Source organism: Rhizoctonia solani, chromosome 1 (genome assembly GCF_016906535.1).
Source record: "Rhizoctonia solani chromosome 1, complete sequence".
Taxonomy (NCBI): domain Eukaryota; kingdom Fungi; phylum Basidiomycota; class Agaricomycetes; order Cantharellales; family Ceratobasidiaceae; genus Rhizoctonia; species Rhizoctonia solani.
This window is the reverse complement of record NC_057370.1, coordinates 1,833,579-1,853,643: the sequence shown is the minus strand read 5'-3', so window position 1 is coordinate 1,853,643 and position 20,065 is coordinate 1,833,579. Positions and strand designations below refer to the sequence as shown.

The 20,065-nt window shown below is 48.7% G+C and overlaps 7 protein-coding genes across 7 annotated transcripts; 3 read left to right on the top strand and 4 right to left on the bottom strand.

Annotated features, from left to right (window-relative positions):
- Nucleotides 1–531: 531 nt before the first annotated feature.
- RhiXN_04099 (HSF-type DNA-binding domain protein) lies at nt 532–3,516 on the top strand (the record flags this gene model as incomplete). The annotated part of the gene is made up of 7 exons (XM_043323916.1): nt 532–908; nt 963–1,179; nt 1,226–1,691; nt 1,745–2,494; nt 2,748–2,806; nt 2,860–3,048; nt 3,103–3,516. The coding sequence occupies 7 exons, from the start codon at nt 532–534 to the stop codon at nt 3,514–3,516; spliced, it is 2,472 nt and encodes an 823-aa protein (XP_043176335.1).
- An 843-nt stretch (nt 3,517–4,359) lies between these two features.
- On the bottom strand, nt 4,360–7,230 carry RhiXN_04098 (nuclear pore complex protein; the record flags this gene model as incomplete). The annotated part of the gene is made up of 11 exons (XM_043323915.1): nt 4,360–4,394; nt 4,448–4,586; nt 4,639–5,266; nt 5,369–5,408; nt 5,486–5,552; nt 5,606–5,716; nt 5,774–6,221; nt 6,280–6,495; nt 6,547–6,669; nt 6,722–6,876; nt 6,931–7,230. The coding sequence occupies 11 exons, from the start codon at nt 7,228–7,230 to the stop codon at nt 4,360–4,362; spliced, it is 2,262 nt and encodes a 753-aa protein (XP_043176334.1).
- A 243-nt stretch (nt 7,231–7,473) lies between these two features.
- RhiXN_04097 (proteasome subunit alpha type protein) lies at nt 7,474–8,561 on the top strand (the record flags this gene model as incomplete). The annotated part of the gene is made up of 6 exons (XM_043323914.1): nt 7,474–7,577; nt 7,626–7,749; nt 7,799–7,900; nt 7,956–8,099; nt 8,157–8,269; nt 8,399–8,561. The coding sequence occupies 6 exons, from the start codon at nt 7,474–7,476 to the stop codon at nt 8,559–8,561; spliced, it is 750 nt and encodes a 249-aa protein (XP_043176333.1).
- A 968-nt stretch (nt 8,562–9,529) lies between these two features.
- Nucleotides 9,530–10,840, bottom strand: RhiXN_04096 (uncharacterized protein; the record flags this gene model as incomplete). The annotated part of the gene is made up of 6 exons (XM_043323913.1): nt 9,530–9,615; nt 9,668–9,680; nt 9,758–10,118; nt 10,177–10,290; nt 10,355–10,587; nt 10,637–10,840. The coding sequence occupies 6 exons, from the start codon at nt 10,838–10,840 to the stop codon at nt 9,530–9,532; spliced, it is 1,011 nt and encodes a 336-aa protein (XP_043176332.1).
- A 1,475-nt stretch (nt 10,841–12,315) lies between these two features.
- Nucleotides 12,316–15,151, bottom strand: RhiXN_04095 (uncharacterized protein; the record flags this gene model as incomplete). The annotated part of the gene is made up of 2 exons (XM_043323912.1): nt 12,316–14,520; nt 14,579–15,151. The coding sequence occupies 2 exons, from the start codon at nt 15,149–15,151 to the stop codon at nt 12,316–12,318; spliced, it is 2,778 nt and encodes a 925-aa protein (XP_043176331.1).
- Nucleotides 15,152–16,247: 1,096 nt separating this feature from the next.
- On the top strand, nt 16,248–17,782 carry RhiXN_04094 (ribonucleoside-diphosphate reductase subunit M2; the record flags this gene model as incomplete). Its single annotated transcript, XM_043323911.1, has 7 exons — nt 16,248–16,529; nt 16,580–16,651; nt 16,702–16,868; nt 16,919–17,331; nt 17,385–17,506; nt 17,558–17,703; nt 17,761–17,782. The coding sequence occupies 7 exons, from the start codon at nt 16,248–16,250 to the stop codon at nt 17,780–17,782; spliced, it is 1,224 nt and encodes a 407-aa protein (XP_043176330.1).
- Nucleotides 17,783–18,061: 279 nt separating this feature from the next.
- Nucleotides 18,062–20,026, bottom strand: RhiXN_04093 (alpha-1,3-glucosyltransferase; the record flags this gene model as incomplete). Its single annotated transcript, XM_043323910.1, has 9 exons — nt 18,062–18,527; nt 18,584–18,720; nt 18,768–18,922; nt 18,972–19,113; nt 19,252–19,483; nt 19,533–19,710; nt 19,760–19,775; nt 19,833–19,911; nt 19,959–20,026. 9 exons carry the CDS (start codon nt 20,024–20,026, stop codon nt 18,062–18,064), a joined length of 1,473 nt encoding a protein of 490 aa, XP_043176329.1.
- Between the last annotated feature and the right edge of the window lie 39 nt (nt 20,027–20,065).

Below are 20,065 nucleotides of genomic sequence, written 5' to 3'. Positions count from 1 at the left end.
CGTGATAAGCTTGTAATGGGTCTAGACCGCCGAGGACGGCGACAATGACGGGGTTATATAAAGGCACAGCACGCACTCGGTTATAGGAGAAATAAATAATTTAGCGGACCACGTTGCAAAGCGGGAATAAAGTTTAGAATCGGGGTAGGTGCTTACGTCCTGCAAACGTGTTTATACGTTCATGTGACGGCAAGGTCCGAGGACCGAGGTGGATGTATGCGCTGGGCCAAGTGAGTGTGGATAGCAAAGTTGAGCAGCTGGGTATCAGGAGACGGGATTGAGCTGATCTGTAGGAGGCAATAGGAGGCACTGTGATCAGGGAAGCAGGGACGGTGCACCCACGGCTGTTGGCCGGCATGAGAGGGGCGATCACGGCTCGGTTTGGGGCGTGTGAGAAGGGGATGACGTCATCATAAGGAATTTGAAACACGGGGCCAGAATTGGGGTTTGAGTCTCGAGCCTATATGGCGAAGGCTAGACTAGTAGTCCAGCCCCCCCTTCCTCACTGCTCGAGCTCTCGGTCGAGTTACAATGGGTGATCGCAACAGCTATTCGAGTTCGTATGCACGAACGTTACCGCCTCTGACGAACAACAGCAACGGATCGTTTTCCCCAAGTCCGTTCCCGCCACTGCTTGCCCAGCGCCCGGCGCCCTACAATGCCCACATCCACCCTGTCCCGTCCCCGTCCCAGCTCGAGCCCATCCATCCCCCGCCACAGCCCAATTGGCGCCGAGACGACAGACGCGAGTTTGACAATGGCTACTATCCACCCAACTATGCCAACTCCCGCCGCGACTCGTACTCCGATCCCCGTTCCTCCCGTGTAGTTCCCTCTGTTCCAGATGTCCCCAAGGATGTCGACGACAACATGCCACCCACGAGCGACTTTGTCAAGAAGCTCTACAAGTGAGGGCAATTTTTCGCGATTTTTTTCAGCCCACTTTAGCTTACATTTGCCAGGATGCTCGAGGATCCGCAGTTTGCACACGTCGTGACCTGGGGTCCACAGGGCGACTGCTTTGTGGTCAAGGATGTCACCGAGTTCACCAAGTCGATTTTGCCACGAATGTTCAAGCACTCCAATTTTGCTTCGTTTGTCCGCCAACTCAACAAGTACGACTTTCACAAGTTGAAAAATGCCGAGGCCGAGGCGGGTGGCATGGGCTATGGAGACCAGGTAAGCAGCGGTTTACTCTGTCTGCACTGAGCTAACACTGTTCCAGAGCTGGACATTCAAGCACCCCGATTTCCGGGCCGATGACCGAGAGGCGCTCGAAAATATCAAACGCAAGGTCCCTGCCGCACGCAAGAGCAAAAACAATGCCCCTCCGCCCCCGCCCAGCCAGCCAGCCACTCCCGCAGCCCCACAGGCAAAGACAGAGATCGCAACTCCCCCTGCAGGTGACTCTCCCGCTGGAACGGGCGATGGCCCGCGTGAGAACGAAACAATCCGCATGCTCATAGCCCAGATCGAAACTCTGCGCCAGAGCCAGGAAACTACCCGGAGAGCCCACGAAGAGCAAATCGAGGGTCTCAGGCGCACGGCTGAAGATATGAGTGCGCACATCCGGAACCTTGAGACCAACTACCAGAATGTGCTCGGCGAGATTGTCCATTTCCAGCGAAACATGGCCAACCAGGACAATCTCATGCAAAATCTTATTGGTTACTTTATCGGGATGGAAAGCAGTAAGTGCCTTATCGTTTGTTCCCTCATCGACCTCCTCTCATCTGCTTCTCAGAGAAAGGCACCTCGACGGCCCCCGGAGAAGGCCCCACGGACGGCGATCCCCACAACCAGTTCATGAGCGGGAACGATGCGAGCAAAATATTCGATCTGGGCGCGCAAGACGTTGCTCGCGCATCATTCGAGCAAATGAATGAGATCTCCCGTCGCGCCGAAGGCTCGAGGATATCCTTTGGGGACAACCCCATTTCCATGCCCGGAATGCAGAACCAGATGCCGACTCAGCCCGGACTGGGCGCCATGGCCACTGCCATGGCCAATCAGTCCATGGGGAACCAAACCCAAATCCCCAACCAGGCTATGCCCAACCAGCAGCCTCCGAGCATGCCCAACCAGGCCATCCAGAATCAAACTCAGATGGGTCCTCAGGCGCCCAGTCCCGGTGCGGCCGTTATTGGAGGCAAGTCGGTCCAGCAAATGTCCCGCGAAGAGTTGCTCGGCCGGGTCGAAGATCTTCAGCGCGAGCGGCCCGATCAGCAGCCGTTTACCCATTCTGGCTTTTTGCCGATGCTCAACAGTCAGATTGATCAGAGATATGTTCAGCAGCGCAAGGAAGAAGAGTCGCACAAGGGGTTGCAGGTTATCACACTTGGCCAGCTTGTCCCGCGTGATGGAGAGTATCAGCAACAGCAGCAGCAGCAGCAACAACAGCAAGGGCCATCGATGTCTCAGCAGGCCCAGCAGCAGCAGCAGCAGGCCCAGCAACAGCAACAGCAACAGCAACAACACAGCAGCAGGCTCAGATGTCGCAAATGAGCATGGACCCGTACAGTCCTCCTGCGAATTACCATGGGCCAACTCCCTCGGCGTCAAACCCCGTCCCTGCTCCCTCGCTCTCTCTCTCCTCACCTGGTGGCAAGTCCCTGCGCGTCCGTCGCTCCACTTATGTGCCGTGCTGGGCGGTTCCCCCGCGTGTGCTGCTCGTCGACGACGACGCGGTCAATCTTCGTCTCAGTAAAAAGTTTTGCAAGTGTTTGGTTGCATGATCGATGTCGCAGTCGACGGCGTAGGCGCAGTCGACAAGATGAATTTGGAAAAGTACGATCTCGTGCTGATGGTCTGTCCCAATTTAGCTTTTTCGTACATGGCTGGTACTAACCTGATTTATAGGACATTGTGATGCCCAAGATGGATGGTATTAGCGCCACATCGCTCATTCGTCGATTCGACCATATGACCCCTATTATTTCCATGACGAGCAACTCGAAACCCAACGAAATCATGACTTATTATTCATCTGGTATGAACGATATTCTTCCAAAACCCTTTTCCAAGGAAGGGCTATTTGAGATGCTCGAGGTGAGTCGAGAACCAGGGATGTAATCGACGGTCAGGTGCTAAACCAATATTCAGAAACATTTGATGCATTTGAAGCAAATTCACCAGCTCGGGCAGTTCCCGCGCAGTGTCTCGATCCCGCCCATGAATGACGCACACATGCTCGATTATATGCAACATCACGAATCTGGCGCCTCGTCTTCCAAGTTGGCGTACAACAATGGAAACGGAAACAAGTCCAACGGGATGTTCAACAACGGGTTCTCGTACGAGGACGACGGCGACCCAAGCAAAGTCAGCCCATTTGCGGCGCTAGGTCTCAGCGAGGACTCGTACCAGATGATAATCGGGGACATGATGGGCAGCCAGGAGACTGCCAACGGTGGATTCTTTGGGAGCATGCCCATGGACGGACGCAAACGAGGGATCGACGAAGATGGGGATGACGGAAGCGCCAAACGACCCCGATTCGAGGAGATTGTCGATTAGCTCCTCTCTCTTCTCTCTCTCTCTATTCTTTCTCCGCTCCCCCTATTCCCTCGATACCTGTTGCTCGACTCTTTATTCACATTTGACTATCCTCTTGACGATGTATCGATATATATGTCCAGTTGATGCTTTCCCTCTGATTAGTTTGGTGTAATCTTATTTGTGAGTTTTTTCGTGGCTCGCTTGATTCATTCTTTTTTTATTACCCTCTCCTCCCATGTGTGTTCTTGTGTGAGCTTGATATGCATTGGTTTGTGGTATATGTTTACTATCGCGAATATGAGTTTTATATGCACTCATGATTAGTTGTGTGTTGCTTTGTTGTCTAAGGCTGGGTATTGGTTAGTCGAGCGCGGTAATTTACGTGTACATGATGACGAGGTCTCACCCGAGACAAGGTGACACGCATTCCCACAAAAATTATCTTGGCCTGTCTATGTATTATGTCCCAAATTTGGACCTTGGTAGACAAACTCAATGCACTTGTACCTACTGCAAGGTCATTTCACAAACTCGTCTGTGGAAAACAAAAGTCCGCGGACGATCAAAATAGTAGGAGGTTTTACGTTGGTCATGAAAATTGACACATGTGGATTATCATTGTCCTAATCCTACAATCCAGTAAACTGGAGTGTCATTTTCCAAGCCTATAGCTTGGTCACACGGGCACGGTGCTCTGGAAAGCCGGTCCGGAAACGTTGAAAGACCTACTCCCCCAAATAAGATACGTAAAATTATAATACACTGTTATATGGATAGCATTCTTTGTGCAAGCTCCGGAAGGTCGTGTTCTGTCTGTACTTTATGAAATAGTTGTCTCTGCAAGTCGGGCCGTCAGCTCGGTTATCCTGCGTCGAGCGTCCTCCAAGCTCTTTTGCCTAAACAACACCAGGTTAACAACAGACTATGAATAAAGGAATTGAGGACGCACTCTGCACCAATGACTGACCCGATTGCGTCCACTGGGAATTCCCCAACCCAACCAATCCAAGAGGGTTATCCTGTTTTGCCTCGTTGGCACGGGCAAATTCGCGTAGCGTTGGCTTGAGTAATTCTAGTTGATGCATAGCCTACAGACGTCCTTGTCAGTAATCTAAAGGGCATAAAAAACGAGTCACATACCTGTTCGCTCCGGGCTTTCAAGCCCCCTTCTCCGTTAATGCCCCTGACTTCCGTCTTCATTCTCGCCAATTCCTTTGCCCACGCTTGCTGAGCCTCAGCACTACCTTCTCCGCCATCGGCCTCTACAACCTTTCTTAACATAAGGTCGGCCCGCTTGATCATCTCTGCTTGCTTCTCTGCTACAGCTTGTACTCTTTCGGTCGTTCTTGCCGAGGCTGTTCGGATTCGAGAGGCCATTCGCATCACTTCGGCCAGACGCTCAGCTTGCCTGCGGATTTCTTGCGTCTGAAGGTTTGTTCTGATCACGAGCTTCTCGTGCGCAGCTCGTATTTCGGCTATATTGAGTCGCAATCTCTGGGCGTGTGTGCCCAAAGCTCGTAGAGTGTCAGCTGTGACCGCGCCAGTGGCAGCCAAAGGTTTGGTGAGTGGCTGATGGTCGGTGAATACAGGAACTTCAAAGGGCTGGGCCAGTAAAGATGTGTAGGTTTGGGGAGGTTCCGTTGTACTGGGCTGAGGAGGGACAAATGGAACGAATTGAGGCGCGGCAGTTGAACGGGAGGGGAGGTAATAGGAGCTGGGGCCGTTATTTGTTTCCGGACTGGTCGAGAGACTGAGATAATGGCAGGTGCTGCAGCCAGTCAAATATGCTCAGTAAATGAGCCGAGTCGATGCTATTATAGGACTATATGATTTTAGCAAATAGTATTTGACCAGGCTCAGATTGACTCACCTCTGAGTTCTGTGCAACCAGCGTACTTCGGTCAATCCTTCTGTTTACTTCCGATTCGTAATGCCTCAGTCAGATCCTGGTTACTGCCCCGTAGAACCAGCAATCCTAGCTGCCCACCCTCGCATGTCGAGCCGGTGAACACCACGCGAATGAGTAATAAAGACCCGATCAGCGCGAAGTGGGTCTATCAAGAATGAGGAACTTGTTGTAGAGGGAGAGGCGGAGTTGTGTGCGAACTAGAGCCAGAGAGGTAGAGGTGGAAGGCGTAGTAGCCTTTGGAGCATCAAAGAGCCCGAGATTAATGGACTCGAATACAGCTAGCATAGGTAATTCGGCATCTTCTTTTGACTAGGGCTTCGTTGTTAAACTTGCAGAACGAGTATAGTTGGGGCACATCATACTTACAGCTAAATTAGACTTGGCCCACTTTGCTTCAATCTTTTCGAGATCTAAACATACATCCACTTTCCCGTCGCTATAAACAATCGCGATTACTGATATGGATGTTCCATCAGGGCTGTTTTTCGGGTCGGCTAACCCGTTGCCTATTAACTCGTTTGGAACTTGGATGTTCAGATAGACAATATCGCTCGCTAATCCATCACCGAGCTCTTTGGGAGCTGGTTGTAAGAGGAATGGTCCCTGTCGAGCCGGAGGAAAAGAGTGGCTGACCGGAGCGTGGACGAGGCAAGTTGGTAAAAGTTGGTCGTCTACCGGCGATGATATAGGTTTCAACTGCTGTTTCAGAGATGATACGTATTTGAGCTGGGGGCCTGAGATCTCTAAAGGAAGGCGAGAGCTTTTGGCATTGATAAAGTACTCGAGACCTTGAATGTATGAAGCTGGAGGGGTACTTGGTAATATGACAATATTCAGATCCAAGTAAATAAACTAATGAAGGAAACACATACGCATTTGCGGGTAAGAAGGGGCAAGTTGCCCATAATTCCCCTTCGCTAGTCAACACATATATTGTAAATGCGCTCCAGTCCGCGTATCCTTGCCCGATACAAAACGAAACTGCTTCTGCTGGAGCGGACGCATCGTATCTTAACTTGCTTTGAGAACGAGCAAGCAGCTCGACTGTTTGTTGAGGTTCATTGGGGTCTTTGGACACGTCGTATTCTCTGAAACCTGGATTTAGCTGATCTGTATAATTCACCACCATGGTGACATACCGTAGTTGGCCATCGCTTGTCAGAACAAGGAGTGATGCACCACCTTCTCCCCAAGGGTGCCAGTCAACTTTGGTAATCTTTGAAGATCCTGGGACATGATAGTATTCTCCTATCTGGATTGAGCTTGGAAATAACGTCAAGCTCCAGAAGCAGTGTCATACAACGAGAAGCATACCTGCATTCAATACGGGTAGACATCGTTTTAGTTACGCCAGGCCGTGGGAGAACAATCACCGCTACTTGGCGCCTGCCAACAACTGCGAGGAGCTTCCCGGTGGGGTTGACTACTATATGTTTGATTTCGAATGTCACATTGGGGGTAGAGAGCGTCTGTTACAGCGTTAACAAAGTGGATCACTCGTCTTGTAATCACTCTTAGCTTACTTTATACACCACTTCCTCTACATTTTCAGCCTCTTTGGCGGCCTTTAGCGGTAGCATTCTGATTTGCCGCCCGACAGCAATGAATAGATCAGGGCCCCGTATGCATATGATGTTGGTGCGTTGTGCTACCGAATCTTCGTCAATGTCCGAGTCGTCATCAGAGCGGGGAGCAAGTGTAACACTAAGGTCTTCAAGCTGCAAGGTGGACGAGCCCAAAGCCACTGTCGAGGTATTACTGTCGGGCATGGCGTTGAAAACATTGTGCTTTTTCAGCGCGTCCAACCAAGTTTCAGTATCCATAATAGGTTATACAGATACAAATCAAGTCCGCCTGGTGAATGTATACCGAATAATCTGTAGGACAGTATCACCGAGGCACCAACGTAGTTTGAGGGAAATAGAAATAATTACACTGCACCCACATCCTGGCCCTTCAAGTCACGTGAGCATGATACGGGCATAACATCTAGGCATCAACAGGCAACTTCTCGAGACCCTCGACGCGCGTCCAGCCGCCTTCAATCCAATCTACATCTTACCAGCATGACGGCCATTGGCACCGGTTACGATCTTTCGGCGAGCACATACTCTCCTGATGGACGCCTGTTTCAAATCGAGTATGCAAGCAAAGCTGTCGAGAACTCTGGGTATGTTGCCATTAAATGTTACCGTTTGCCGTCTTACACCGTTGATAGTACTGCCATTGGACTCAAAGTCAAAGACGGAATTGTTCTTGCCGTAGAAAAACTGGTTCACTCTAAACTTCTTATCCCAGAGGCCAATCGCCGGATAGCTACGATTGACAGGCACATAGGCATGGTATGTCTTTTCAATAGGCTAGACATTCTAGTAGTAATATACAGAATAGGCTACATCAGGCTTGTTGGCAGACGGCCGCGCACTAGCAAACCGTGCACGAGACGAAGCTCAAAACTACCGGGATACATACATGGCTCCAGTCCCGTTGAAAGTAAGAGGGGCTAGTTGCCCGCTAGCGCATATTTAAACCAGGATCCCAAAAATAGGCGCTCGCAGATCGCATAGGACTTTATGTTCAAGCATACACTCTCTACTCTTCCGTCCGACCTTTTGGTATCAGTACAATTATTGGATCAATTGATAAAGATGGTCCCTCGCTTTATGTGATTCAACCTAGTGGGGTGTTCTATGTGAGTCTAACTTGCCCCTGTTCCCCTGGGTGTTTGCATATTCTGAATGTGTGATAGGGCTACAATGGCGCAGCAGTTGGGAAAGGCAGACAACTTGCAAACACCGAGCTTGAGAAGCTGAATTTATCCCAACTTACGACTAGGGAAGCTGTATTGGAAGCTGCACGCATGTAAGTATTTGATAACTTCGTCTAGCCACTCCATTCCCATACTCGAGTCGAGGTCAATGTATTATTCTGATCCACCTTGCTCCCTCCGGCTCTTGTGCGTTGTGCAATCTACTGACTTTCCTATTATAGTATCCATCTAGTACACGATGATTCAAAGGACAAAGAGTTTGAGTTAGAGCTCTCCTGGATTGGACCCGAGACTGGTGGAAAGCATGCACCCGTCCCGCGAGAACTGTGGGCTGAAGCAGATCGCAAGGCTCGTGAAGCCCTTGACGCGGACATGGAAGATTAAAGATCAGCTGGTTAATAATAATATTCAAATTTAAACTCTATAAGTATCATTTTGTCAATTTCGGGAAGTACCTGTGGAATTAGTGCAAGATGGGGGCACCCAATGTAGCATTTCCCTCAGTACATTCGTGATTGAAGAAGCTCCCAGTGACTTATATGCAACAAGGGATGCACACGTCATGCCCAAAAGGCTCGAGTTGGTCGCTTAATTCTTTCAGCCATTGTGTGTGAAGAAAATTACAATTACGGCTCGGACACGAGGTCGTGGTGCCTTGTCGCATGTGATTGCCGAGAATGTAGATCTACGACCATGATACCCGTTTGTCTTGATAGATGTAAATGGGAATGTGAGGGGCATGACGTCCAAATGCATGTGCATACAATCCACTAAATCTTTGCTTATTCACAGCTCCCATCTTCCGTGGCTTGCGCTATTCTTCACTGAATTCTAAATTGTCTTTGTATAGGACAGTAAACGGTAACCTTTTCTCCCACCCTGGATTACGATGATCTCCCTTGGCCGGGCACTTGGAGATATCGTGATGCCATGGGGGACTGCCGATTGAGCTGCTTTATTCTAGTAGTGTTGCTCTTAATTCTGTGTTAGCTAACTATATTGTATAATGTCAAAAAACAGTACCGTTTTTGAACCTGCACATGTTTTTCTGCAAACGCATACAGTTCCTTCCGGAGGGGCATCGATGTCCCAGGATACACGCTTCATTGATACACTGATCCCCGTGGTCGCAGGGCACGGTCAACATATATTCACGAAGAGTATTTTTTTGATCTCTGTTCCCATTGTGTCAATGGTAGGATCAGGTGGAGGTATCAAATGCAGCATACCGGTTAGTGCGTAGTCGTGAGCATGAACACAGTCTGGCTATATATAAGATAAAATATTAACAGTAATCAAGTACATATGTTATAGCGGCCGCTCACACCCTATTGAAGAACTGGATGAGTTCCTTAAAGGCGCATGTATTGCGGTGCTGCACGTACATTGCGACATCCACGAGATGATAAGACATAGTAATTGCATATACTTGGTGTCTCTGTCGATGGACTCGATTAGAAACTGCTTTACTCCTAAGAATAAGGACTTACGCTTATGCAAGGGCTATTCAAGAGTGAAACAGATGGGCGTACGAATCAATTATTGATTCGGGTCATGGTGATGTCCCATGCCTCACTCACCCTCAATATATCGATTCGGCGTTGCCCGCCTTTTCCCGCATCCCGAGAGGTGTGTCGCACATGACTAGGACTAGGAGAACGAGATTTCACCGCGAACGGTACCCCTAAGGTAGCTGCCAATGCATAAGAGGCCGTGGCGGGTAGTGTAGTCCGGTTGCTGCTTGCATATCCCAGTGTGCGTTGCGAAACTTGAGCCTGGTTGTCTAGCTGGGCATCAAGTTCAACTTTTTCTGACATGAATAACCCTTCTATATCCATGATTCTAAAAGGAAGATTCCTAAGATCGTATGCGATTGCATCGTAGCCTTTGAGAATCACGATCTTGTCTTCGAGGCCCAGATTTTGATACCGAGATAGGGCACTGGGGTTGTGATGTCAGCTTGCCTATGACTCGAGTAAATAATGAGTAATTAATTCACCCTGCATATCCAGAATCATGCCCTCCTCCAAAGTATACTATCTTTGTCTGAGGAGCTGCGGTAAACATACGTAACATCTCTTTAATCTTCTCATCAGCGGCCTCTTTTCTCCTTCTAGAACAAAGAGAGCTGGAGTCAATAATCTGAACTCTGGAAAAAAATTCATGTTTCCACGAACCCAACATCCATCATATGGATGAGCTGAGAGGACGAGCGAAACCCATCACAAAAATCGTCAAACACAGCTTCGGAGACTATCTGTGCTCTAGATAGGACTTTCTTCAGACCCAGATGATTGTAGTAGACACATATCCAGAGACCAGTCGATGCATTGCCAAGGTCCTGATGGAGCTGTTTCGTTAAGGACGCTGCTGCTTCTCTCCCTCCTTCATAACCGTTCACTAATAGTTTCTGTCGAAGGTAGTTAATAATACGCTCCTGTGCCTTATGATCGTCAAACCTTGTCAAATATGTAGCCGTCTCCATCTATCAAGCATATAGCACACGTATCGGCCCATTGTGCTTGAGCTTGGTTGAGATGCTCAATCTCAGCTCGCCGTGATTCTAATTCCTGTGCTTGTTGCGCCACAGTAGCTTCAAGTTGTTCAATACGAGCTTGAAGCTCGCCTATGTTTGATGTAAGGCTCTCTCGCTCAAGTTTCATTCCATGTATTCTCGCTAGAGTTAGTGGCGTGGGCATGGAAGTCAGCTAAAAACCAGGCGTGTGTGGATTGCACTTACCTATCACTTTAAACAGTAAGTCCTCACAGGTATCGGTCCCGGTAGAGTTGTTTAGTCCAGGGGACCCAAGATGCCCAGATACCGGGGAGGCGGCCCTACCGCGAGTGAAAGCTGGAGTGGAGAGGGTTGTTGTGTATCTTTGCTCTGTAGAATAACTACCATTTGTGTATGGCATTGTTTCAGACATGGCGAGAGGGGGAGGGGTCAAATTATGGGATGAGCAGTATTCAAGCGAGAGCCTTCTTTTAATATTCCATAATTTCGTCGTCTGTAGGTTCGCTCTACATTTTTGGTTGAATGATTGGCATAATATTACCAGAACCTTGACTTCAAAGTCTCCCTGTGATCCAATCGGCCCTTGGCGCCTGAGTTGCAATTTCAACTTTCAAATACCACGTGTCTAGGAGCTTTTATGCATAACGTATAATCGTACAGAGCCACCTTCGGCTTCGCCTCAAGTGCATCAATTTTTGAGTCATGAGTCGTAATGTAGCAGCTGAAGCGACTCCAGCAAAGATAATCGAAGATGCTGCAGATAGGTGTGTGAAACTGCCTGAGTATTTTGCATTCTTATACTAAAATTTGACACTGGTAGTGCTGTTTTGTTTAAACTTTCTGGGTTTTCAATAGCACTCGCTGTTGTCCCGCTCTCTTCCTACTTTCTATCAATGAATTATCTTTGGGGAGGTACGAGCTCTTGATCAGCCTTCTCATTTCTCGCGTCATTAATTAACTTGCCACATGTAGGTAATTCAACTTACGCAGCACTCACAGCAATTGTATCTGCAAACGTTGTATTGATAGCGTATATTCTTTTGTCTATCTCAGACGACCGTGCATCCCGACCCGGCCCACCGAAGGAGTCCAAAAAAGATATTTAGCTTGTCTTTTTAATTCCCGTATTTACACCCGCTGGTTTTGTATTTCTCGGTGTCTAATCTAATTACTAACTGTCCCATTGGTTTATGTAAATCTTGTCGAGAGGTTCAGTCTGAGGTTTAAAGTTGGGAGTTGCATAGGAGAGGTAGGTTGACCCTGTCAATACATAACGAATAGAAGTAACAAAATACGAAGTAAACAGGATTGCAATGCCCGCATTGGATGTCCACAATTATTTGAAACCAGCAAAAGTCCAAGGGAAGGGTCCTTAGTGAATGAATATTGTTCGTGCAAAGAAACAAAGGCTGTATCACGGATCCGACGTACCGCTTGAAGTGAGTTTACACGACATTTCTGGCCAAGTGTATTGTGCTTCTTCGAGCAGCTTGGTGGTGTATATCTGATTTCTCAGGTTCCAGTGGTGATACGTCAAGCCTGTTTGAACCTAAGCGCATATCACCGCGTTTCTGCCGACGCATTTGGGCTAAATTTCCCAACCGTGTCAAGGGAATACGATCACTAATATGAATAAAGGGCATCAACAACGATATTCCACGGGTCACGAAGATGGACATACCCAGATGCATCGTGTTCCATTCTACCAAACTCCAAGCTGTCCTCTATATCCGTGTCGAACACGTGTACGACCCATGCCGGCGTAACGGGCGGCGTCAACAACGATTCTTCGCATTGATCTGGTTTCGCCGCTTCCAGATCTTCGTTGTTCATCGCGCTCGTCGTCTTCTCTTCCTGTGACAAGCCTTGATTCAATGGTGCCGGAGGAAACATGTCCGGAGTAAATTTGGGAACTCCAGCTGGTGCGGGGCCTGAAATCTGGGTAGTTGTGCCCATAGCAGAGCATTCTGGTGCCACCGTATAGACACTGCCTTTTCGGGATGGACGGAGGTTATGAACAGGTGTTGTGGGTGGGCCGCTCGATTCTCTCAGATCGGATGTTATCAAATCGAGGACCTCGGGGAGCACAGCGACGAGCGCTCCTGGATTTGGGATAGGTTCCAAACTAGTTTGTAATGTCCGTAAAGGTAAAGTCGAACGAGAGTTCTGGGGTTTCGAGGAGTGATAGGATTTTTCTCCAGTGATGTGACTGTTGGTTGGTCTATGCCCGATTTCAGGAGATGCAGAAGGGCGAATCGAAGGCGAGGAGGCACTCCGAGCAAGTCTCGGCCCTAGGTGTTGACGAGATACCGAACTTTTGTTTCTGGAATAACTTGAGAGGTTGGCAGAGCTCGACGGAGCCATGGCATACTCAAGCCCTTGGAGCACTGTCTCCTCGGTAGGAGAAGTGGGCGGTGTCAAAGGAGCGGTTGCATTTGTGGAGCTATGACTATCTTTACTACCAGACGATGTTGTAAGCACTGAACGTTTCCTTGCCGGAACCGGCGGCAAATCCGCCAGGGGAGGTTGAGATGGAGGGGCTGACCCAGGCTTCTGAAGGTTCTCGGAGTGCAAAACGGACGAATTATTGGCGCCGTACAGATTTGTGTGAGTAGATGCACTTCGTCCTCGGTCCTGAGTTTCTTGCGATATTAACTCTCGCCTCCCAGCACTAACGGGTGCGACAGGGCTAGGCGGGAGTGAACCACCAAAGGCTGTTTCAGAAATAAAAGAGCCCCAGATATTGTCCAGTACCGGAAGTGAACGGGAATCGCTGCCAGATAAACCGTGGCCCTTCATGATGCTATTGAATGAGCTGGACGTCGCTGAAGAAGTAACAGGTCTATCCTCCGTGGTGGAGGCACCTTGCGAGTCAACTGATAGCTCATTCAAACTGCGTCCTAAGGATGATCCACTAATACTCTTGTGGTGTGTCGTAGTTCGTGCTCCATCCTTGCAAACAAGGGAGGCGTAGTGAAGATTATTAAGACTGCTCTCTGAAGATGGAGTTGGAAGCTGTGACTGGTCCGCTTTCGAAGGGACAGTCTCCCGCTTGTGTATCTTCAGGGGTTTAACTGGCCGGAGAAGTACATTCGACTGGATTTGGCTCGTCTCAGTCGGACGATGCTTCAAAGCGGATTTGAGAGCCAAACTTTCCGATGTCCCCACCGACGGTTGCTTGCCATGCTGCGGGGTTGGCCTAGTTTGTTGCCCAGACTGCGTTTGTACACTTGATTTCTCCAGGCCTGGCGCTGATGCGAGTGCCGATTTCATTCCATGTCCATCGTGTCTGTGACGCGAGTTACGTTCTGTAGAAGCTTCTGGGCGGCGCATACGGACGGGCTCCGATGATACGCCGGCAGAACGGTCAGCCTCGGACTTCGGGTCATGTCTGGTGAATTGGGCATTTGGCATGGGCGGAAGCGGTTCCGTTGATTGCTGGGGCGGAAGAGGGACAGATACTGCTCTCCGTCTGACCGGCGAAGTAGGTAAATCTGATCCCCGGCCGATTGCACCGACGCATACCCAAGAGTCGGGAGAATCAGACTGAGAGGGGGATATTAAATTCAAAGGAACAGATCTTCGATACGGTGCCCCATGCTTGGACTCGGCGTCAGTTGCGTGGGACTGGGAATTGGCAGATAATGGCAACTGAATGGACCCCGGCCCCGTCGATGGTTGTCTGGGTGTATGCGCGCGTTCAGCTGTTTGAGCGGTAGTGGGTGTGCTTCCACTGCGTGTCCGGGAGAAGAGTAAGGACGGCTTCCGTTCTGAAGTCCGATTAGGCAGGAGTGGTACAGTTGGCACAGGCGTAGCAGGGGTGTGCGGCTTCCGATATAGGTATGTCAGCATTGAGATAACTTAGTGATCAAAGCTGAATACTTACTTGCTGCGACCGAAGTAAACTAGTCAGGCTCCGTCGCTCACGCAACCAGCCCCCCTTTCTGCCCGGGGGCTCTGCAACCCCTGATTGCAGTGGGGGTTCGTCTACTGAAACCGGCAAAGTACTTGGCTCCTGCGAGGAACGAAAGCGATATGAACTTGGGGCGCGCGTATTTGCTGCGTTAGGTTCAGATCCTCTTCTAGGACAAGGATGGTGATGAAGGTCGTGGGTTGGTTTGGGTAATTTGGTAGGTGAAGGAGCGAATGGATCGACGAGTATACTATCGTCTGAATCCGTGTAGTAAGAAGCATTTTGTGCGGGCGAGTGGTCTCGCAAGTAGGGCGAAGGTTCGGACAAGAGTGGACGGTGCATATGGCCACTGTCGGACACAGTCCTATGCTGCTGTGATGGTCGCAAAAACGATGATGGCGTACTGGTCCTGCGAGCGCCATGTGTAGAAGTTGACCCATCTTGGTTCACATTAGAATGAGGAAGAGTGGAGGGAAAGGGAACTTGAACGAGTGTATTAGCCCTATCCTTTTTCTTTCTGTCGAGTAAAGCAACAAGTGACTTCATAATGAAAGGCTAGAGTCCCACACAGTGAGACACTCTAATTGAAGGAAATCCAAGCAAAATAAAGAGGGTGAGGGTGGTATCGCAGTCGTAGTGAGAGTCGATTACTTGCACTCAAGCTTGTATAGGGGTACTTGTCACTCCACCTGGCTGATCTGAAACCCTGACTCAAGTAGAATTCTCAAATGATCGAGACACTACTTGCTGACCAAACGAATCAAATATTTTCGTTCACTTCCGAAAAACCCACCAATTGGGAGAGACCTTGACTGTGTTTCTTATGGTGAGTCTCTTTCGGCGTCACAACCGGATCGAAAGGCCCGATGAGGGCGGGCTACATGGATGGTGTTGACCAGGTCAGAACTGTCGATCAACGCCTAATCCATCATGGGCATGTCATTGAGGCTGGAATGATGATACATGTCATAGTGTTGCTGAGTCAAGATTAGGGACTTTACAGCCGTGCACCTGCACGGATAGAAACTGATGTCCGTTCTCTTAGTAGGGTACCCTGTTCGCAATAAAACCATCATGTATACGGGCGAAATCCATTAGATTGTGGGACAATTTGGTCTGTGGCACATCTCGTGGACTTGGATTTCGTTTTGTTGGATCCGTTCGCCGCAGCGGATGGTTCATGAGTGCATCGCTCAAATCTTAGGGTTCGAACCAGCCCAGTTTCCAATGCACTGTGCAATAGATCAACGACAAAGAAATTAAAGACCAATAGATAGCATGTAAATCCGATTGCCGAGTTCGGTGGTGTGTCAGTCGATGATGATCCGGGCTTATAGCGCTGCGGGGGGTCGTACGACGCGTCCTGACTGTGAGAAAGGGATACCAATTAAGGATCAGAATTCTCGCTAGTCGCGTTGTTGACTGAGTCAGATGGTCATGCTGCTCGATAAGCTAACAATGATCAGGACGCGTTGTTTTTGTTGTTGGTATACATATGCATACAACGCGCTCCTCTTCCGACGATTAGTCAGCATTGCTCGGAGAGTAAATAAATTCTCGATCGCGATCCCAACATCCATCCGAGCACCACCACACGTATCTACTACGCGCCCTTGTCGTTTGTCATCCCCGCATAGCCAACATGGTCACTGAAACTACTCGCACCGCCCAGCCCGATACTCCTACCAAGCAGATTGCTGGCAAGCTGGAGAGCACGACACTCAAGTCACCCGTAAAGCAACAGCTTGTGTTTGATAGTCTCGATGATCTGGACCTCAGCCCCAATGCGGACAATGGAGCCGAAGAGCCGTTGGAAGATTATCGTCTCCGCTTTGTTGGAGATGTCGACCTCGACGAAAAGGACGAACCCTTGCTCAAGGAATCCCGCCGCCGCTTTGTCCTGTTTCCGATCCAGTACCATGAGGTTGGTATCACGATATGATTACCCCATATCTATTTAATAATATTCGCTAGATCTGGCAAATGTACAAAAAAGCCGAAGCCTCGTTCTGGACTGCTGAGGAGATGGATCTCTCTAAGGATTTGGTAAGTTCTATTGCGTACAAGTTTCACTCGTGCTCACTTTTTTTGTCTAGCATGACTGGGACAACAAGCTCAACGACAATGAGCGCCACTTCATCTCGCATGTCCTGGCTTTCTTCGCTGCCTCTGACGGAATTGTCAATGAAAATTTGATCGAGCGATTCAGTAATGAAGTCCAAGCAGCAGAGGCGCGATGCTTCTATGGCTTCCAGATTATGATGTCAGTGCTGTTTTATGGCGGTCAGTATGCTTGATTGACATTTTACGCAGGGAGAATATCCACTCCGAGACCTACTCATTACTCATTGACACATACATCAAAGAGCCAGCACAACGTGAATTTTTGTTCGATGCGATCGAGACTATCCCATGCATTAAGAAAAAGGCCGATTGGGCATTGAAGTGGATTTCCGACCGTCGCTCGACGTTTGCGGAGCGTCTTGTTGCATTTGCCGCGGTCGAGGGTATCTTCTTTTCCGGTTCCTTTGCTTCTATCTTCTGGCTCAAGAAGCGCGGATTGATGCCTGGTCTCACGTTCTCCAACGAGTTGATCTCTCGTGATGAGGGCATGCACACCGATTTCGCTTGCTTACTATTCTCTCATTTGCGCAAGCGCCCTCACCCGGAGACAGTGCGACGCATTATCGTAGAGGCTGTTGCAATCGAACAGGAGTTCTTGACTGGTATGAACACCTTGGAAATTTAACCATGCACCGTTATTAACTTTGTATTACAGATGCTCTCCCCGTTGGCCTGATTGGAATGAACGCAAGGCTCATGTGTCAGTACATTGAATTTGTTGCCGACCGTCTTCTTGTCGCACTAGGCAACACCAAGGAGTATAATTCAACCAATCCTGTGAGTCGATACACTCCTATTTGGAGGCTACGTACTTACTTTCCCTTTTAGTTCGACTTTATGGATATGATCTCGCTTCAGGGCAAGACCAACTTCTTTGAGAAGCGTGTCTCGGATTATGCCAAGGCAGGAGTAAAGACCACCTCAACCGACCCCGCCACTGAGCCTACGCAAACCGCTGCCTCTTCCAAGCTTTTGTGAGTAGCTTTGTGGCATTCTCAGAAATTAACCCAAAGACTGATATTCCTCTGAAGCTCGCTTGACGAAGATTTCTAGACGCTCAGCCTATGCTTTTTTGGATACTATTGTAGACTTAACTTGCTCCCCACTCTCTGTCTGTTGAATTGTGTCTGTACTTACACGTTGTCCGTTGGTGCTGGTTTTCTGTAATGTTATGAGCCTTGTTTGGATGTTTATCTTCTGTATCTAATTAATATGAACAAAATTGCACCACTACTCTTTCAATAAAACGAGTGAAGTGTTGGGTATCTCGCCAACAATGGCTAATAGAACTATCCGACCTTGTTCATTTAAGTGGGTCTATGTATGTACAAATTACACTGAAGAACGAACGTACAGAAACCCCATTCTCAAGAAAGCCCACCCTAAACCGATTGCACAATAGACACTTGTCAATAGCAATGGCAAAAACTCCATCCCGTTCTCTATTTGGGGTTCAAAGTTGGCCTCGCTTATTGTCGCATTGGCCGGGAGCGAGGTGGCTCGTGCACCTTTGATTGTCGGCCAAGCACCTAGGAGCATAACGCCTATCTGAAGCACGGGAAGCCCTACAAGGTAAAGGAGCTCCAAGCGATCGATTAGAACAGCAGCCAAGGTTGTTGGGAAAGTGTACAACCGCTTCTGGAGCGGGTAGAACGTTCCAAGCGCCCAGAGTGATGTGTACAAAAGTTTGATGGGCGTCTCAGCCGGAGTAAATAATAGAGGGAATAAAGATACGCAGCCTGCTGCGCTCGCAATCACGAAGGTACGGAACATTGCGTGACTTTCGGCCGCAACAAGGCTAAATAATGGTCCGGATCAGCACAATCGAGACTTAAATTTTCGCGGGGAATGTACCTCATTGGAAGTAGAACGAGCAGAATTGCTTTTTCGTGAACATGCCAACCAAATGCGTAACTTGCCCACCCACAGAGGGTTACGGCGCATACGAATGACCTATACGTCGGTGTTCGCCACAGTCTCCACAGAAACACCTACATAGTATTTAGCACTATCCCCGCCCATGCTTGCAATAACGTACCGACTGGCAAATAATTGTTACAATGAATGTGTGTATCGGCTTGACATTCGGAAGGACGGCAAAAACGGTGTCTCCGATCAAGCCTCGCGAAGACGAGGCGAGTCCGGCAGAATCTATGCTCAAGAACCGAGACGGTACCAAACCCCGCCGAGCCACTGTTGTATGATTAGGTCGATGGCCAATTCGAGCAGTACATGTAAATACTCACATAGTAAAAGTCCTCTGTCCGCGGCTGCCCATAGTGCCCAGACGTTTGGTGCCCAATATGCGTGACATAGCCCGCGCTTGAAAGGGAAGAGGCGAGACAATAATTGTAGTAGATGAGGGGCAAACGGTAGTAACGATGCTGAAAAGGTCAGTATGACGGTTTGAGCGAGTGACAAGAAACGGGCCGGGGTTGTGCAATGAGTTCGTAGTAAGTGGATAAAGTAGGCTGGCTAGTGTAGTTTGAGAAGCTGGTTTTGTCGAGTAAGTTCCAACTTACCGCAATGTACATATAAATATGCTTGAAATTGAGTAAAGCAGCGAAAAGCATCCCGCTCAAAACCATTTTTCCTTCTCGCATCATTGCAATACTCCATAGCATGACTCCGAACAGGAAGCCATTGTACTGAAAGTGGATGTGATCAACTATTAAAAGGCCCGGGTGGAGAAATATAGACGCCGCTAGAATGGGAGACAGAGGTGCGTTTTGAGACAGTAATGGCCGACACAGCCTAATAATATTTCCAGTTTTACTCATTAAATGCGTGTGATTGCACTTACCTTAAAAGAGCTGCTCCAAGAACAAGTTCAGTTATGATAACTGTTGTGCGTTGATATGCAATGACACTCCAAGCACTGTATTGCAGCGCATTCAAGCTAACGATAGTTGGATCCACTAGTCGAGCAGGCCACGATAGTACGTATTCAAAGTATGCGAAGAAAGGTGGATAGTCGAGAGCTGCCATCGTCATTAAGTTAGTCAAAGTGCTAAAATCAAAGCAACTCACTCCATTCTGAAGTAGTCTTTGTGTACCATCTTTTAGTCAACATACTCGAGACAGAATTAAGCTATTTACTCACGTCATAATACCATTTGGATAAAGGAAGCGATTGGGTAATAGCGAGCCAATTTCTATGGACCTCAAAATCGGTAGAACGGCTATAGTAGCTTAGTACTACCGGTTTGTCAGTTAAATAGACACTTACTATGCCGGGAACAGAAGCAGTTTTAAACCTGTTGATATAACTAGGATGTCTAGCTCTCCGGAAGACATCCCTGTCTTATTCCTTATCCATGCCGCGGCCGCTGTAGC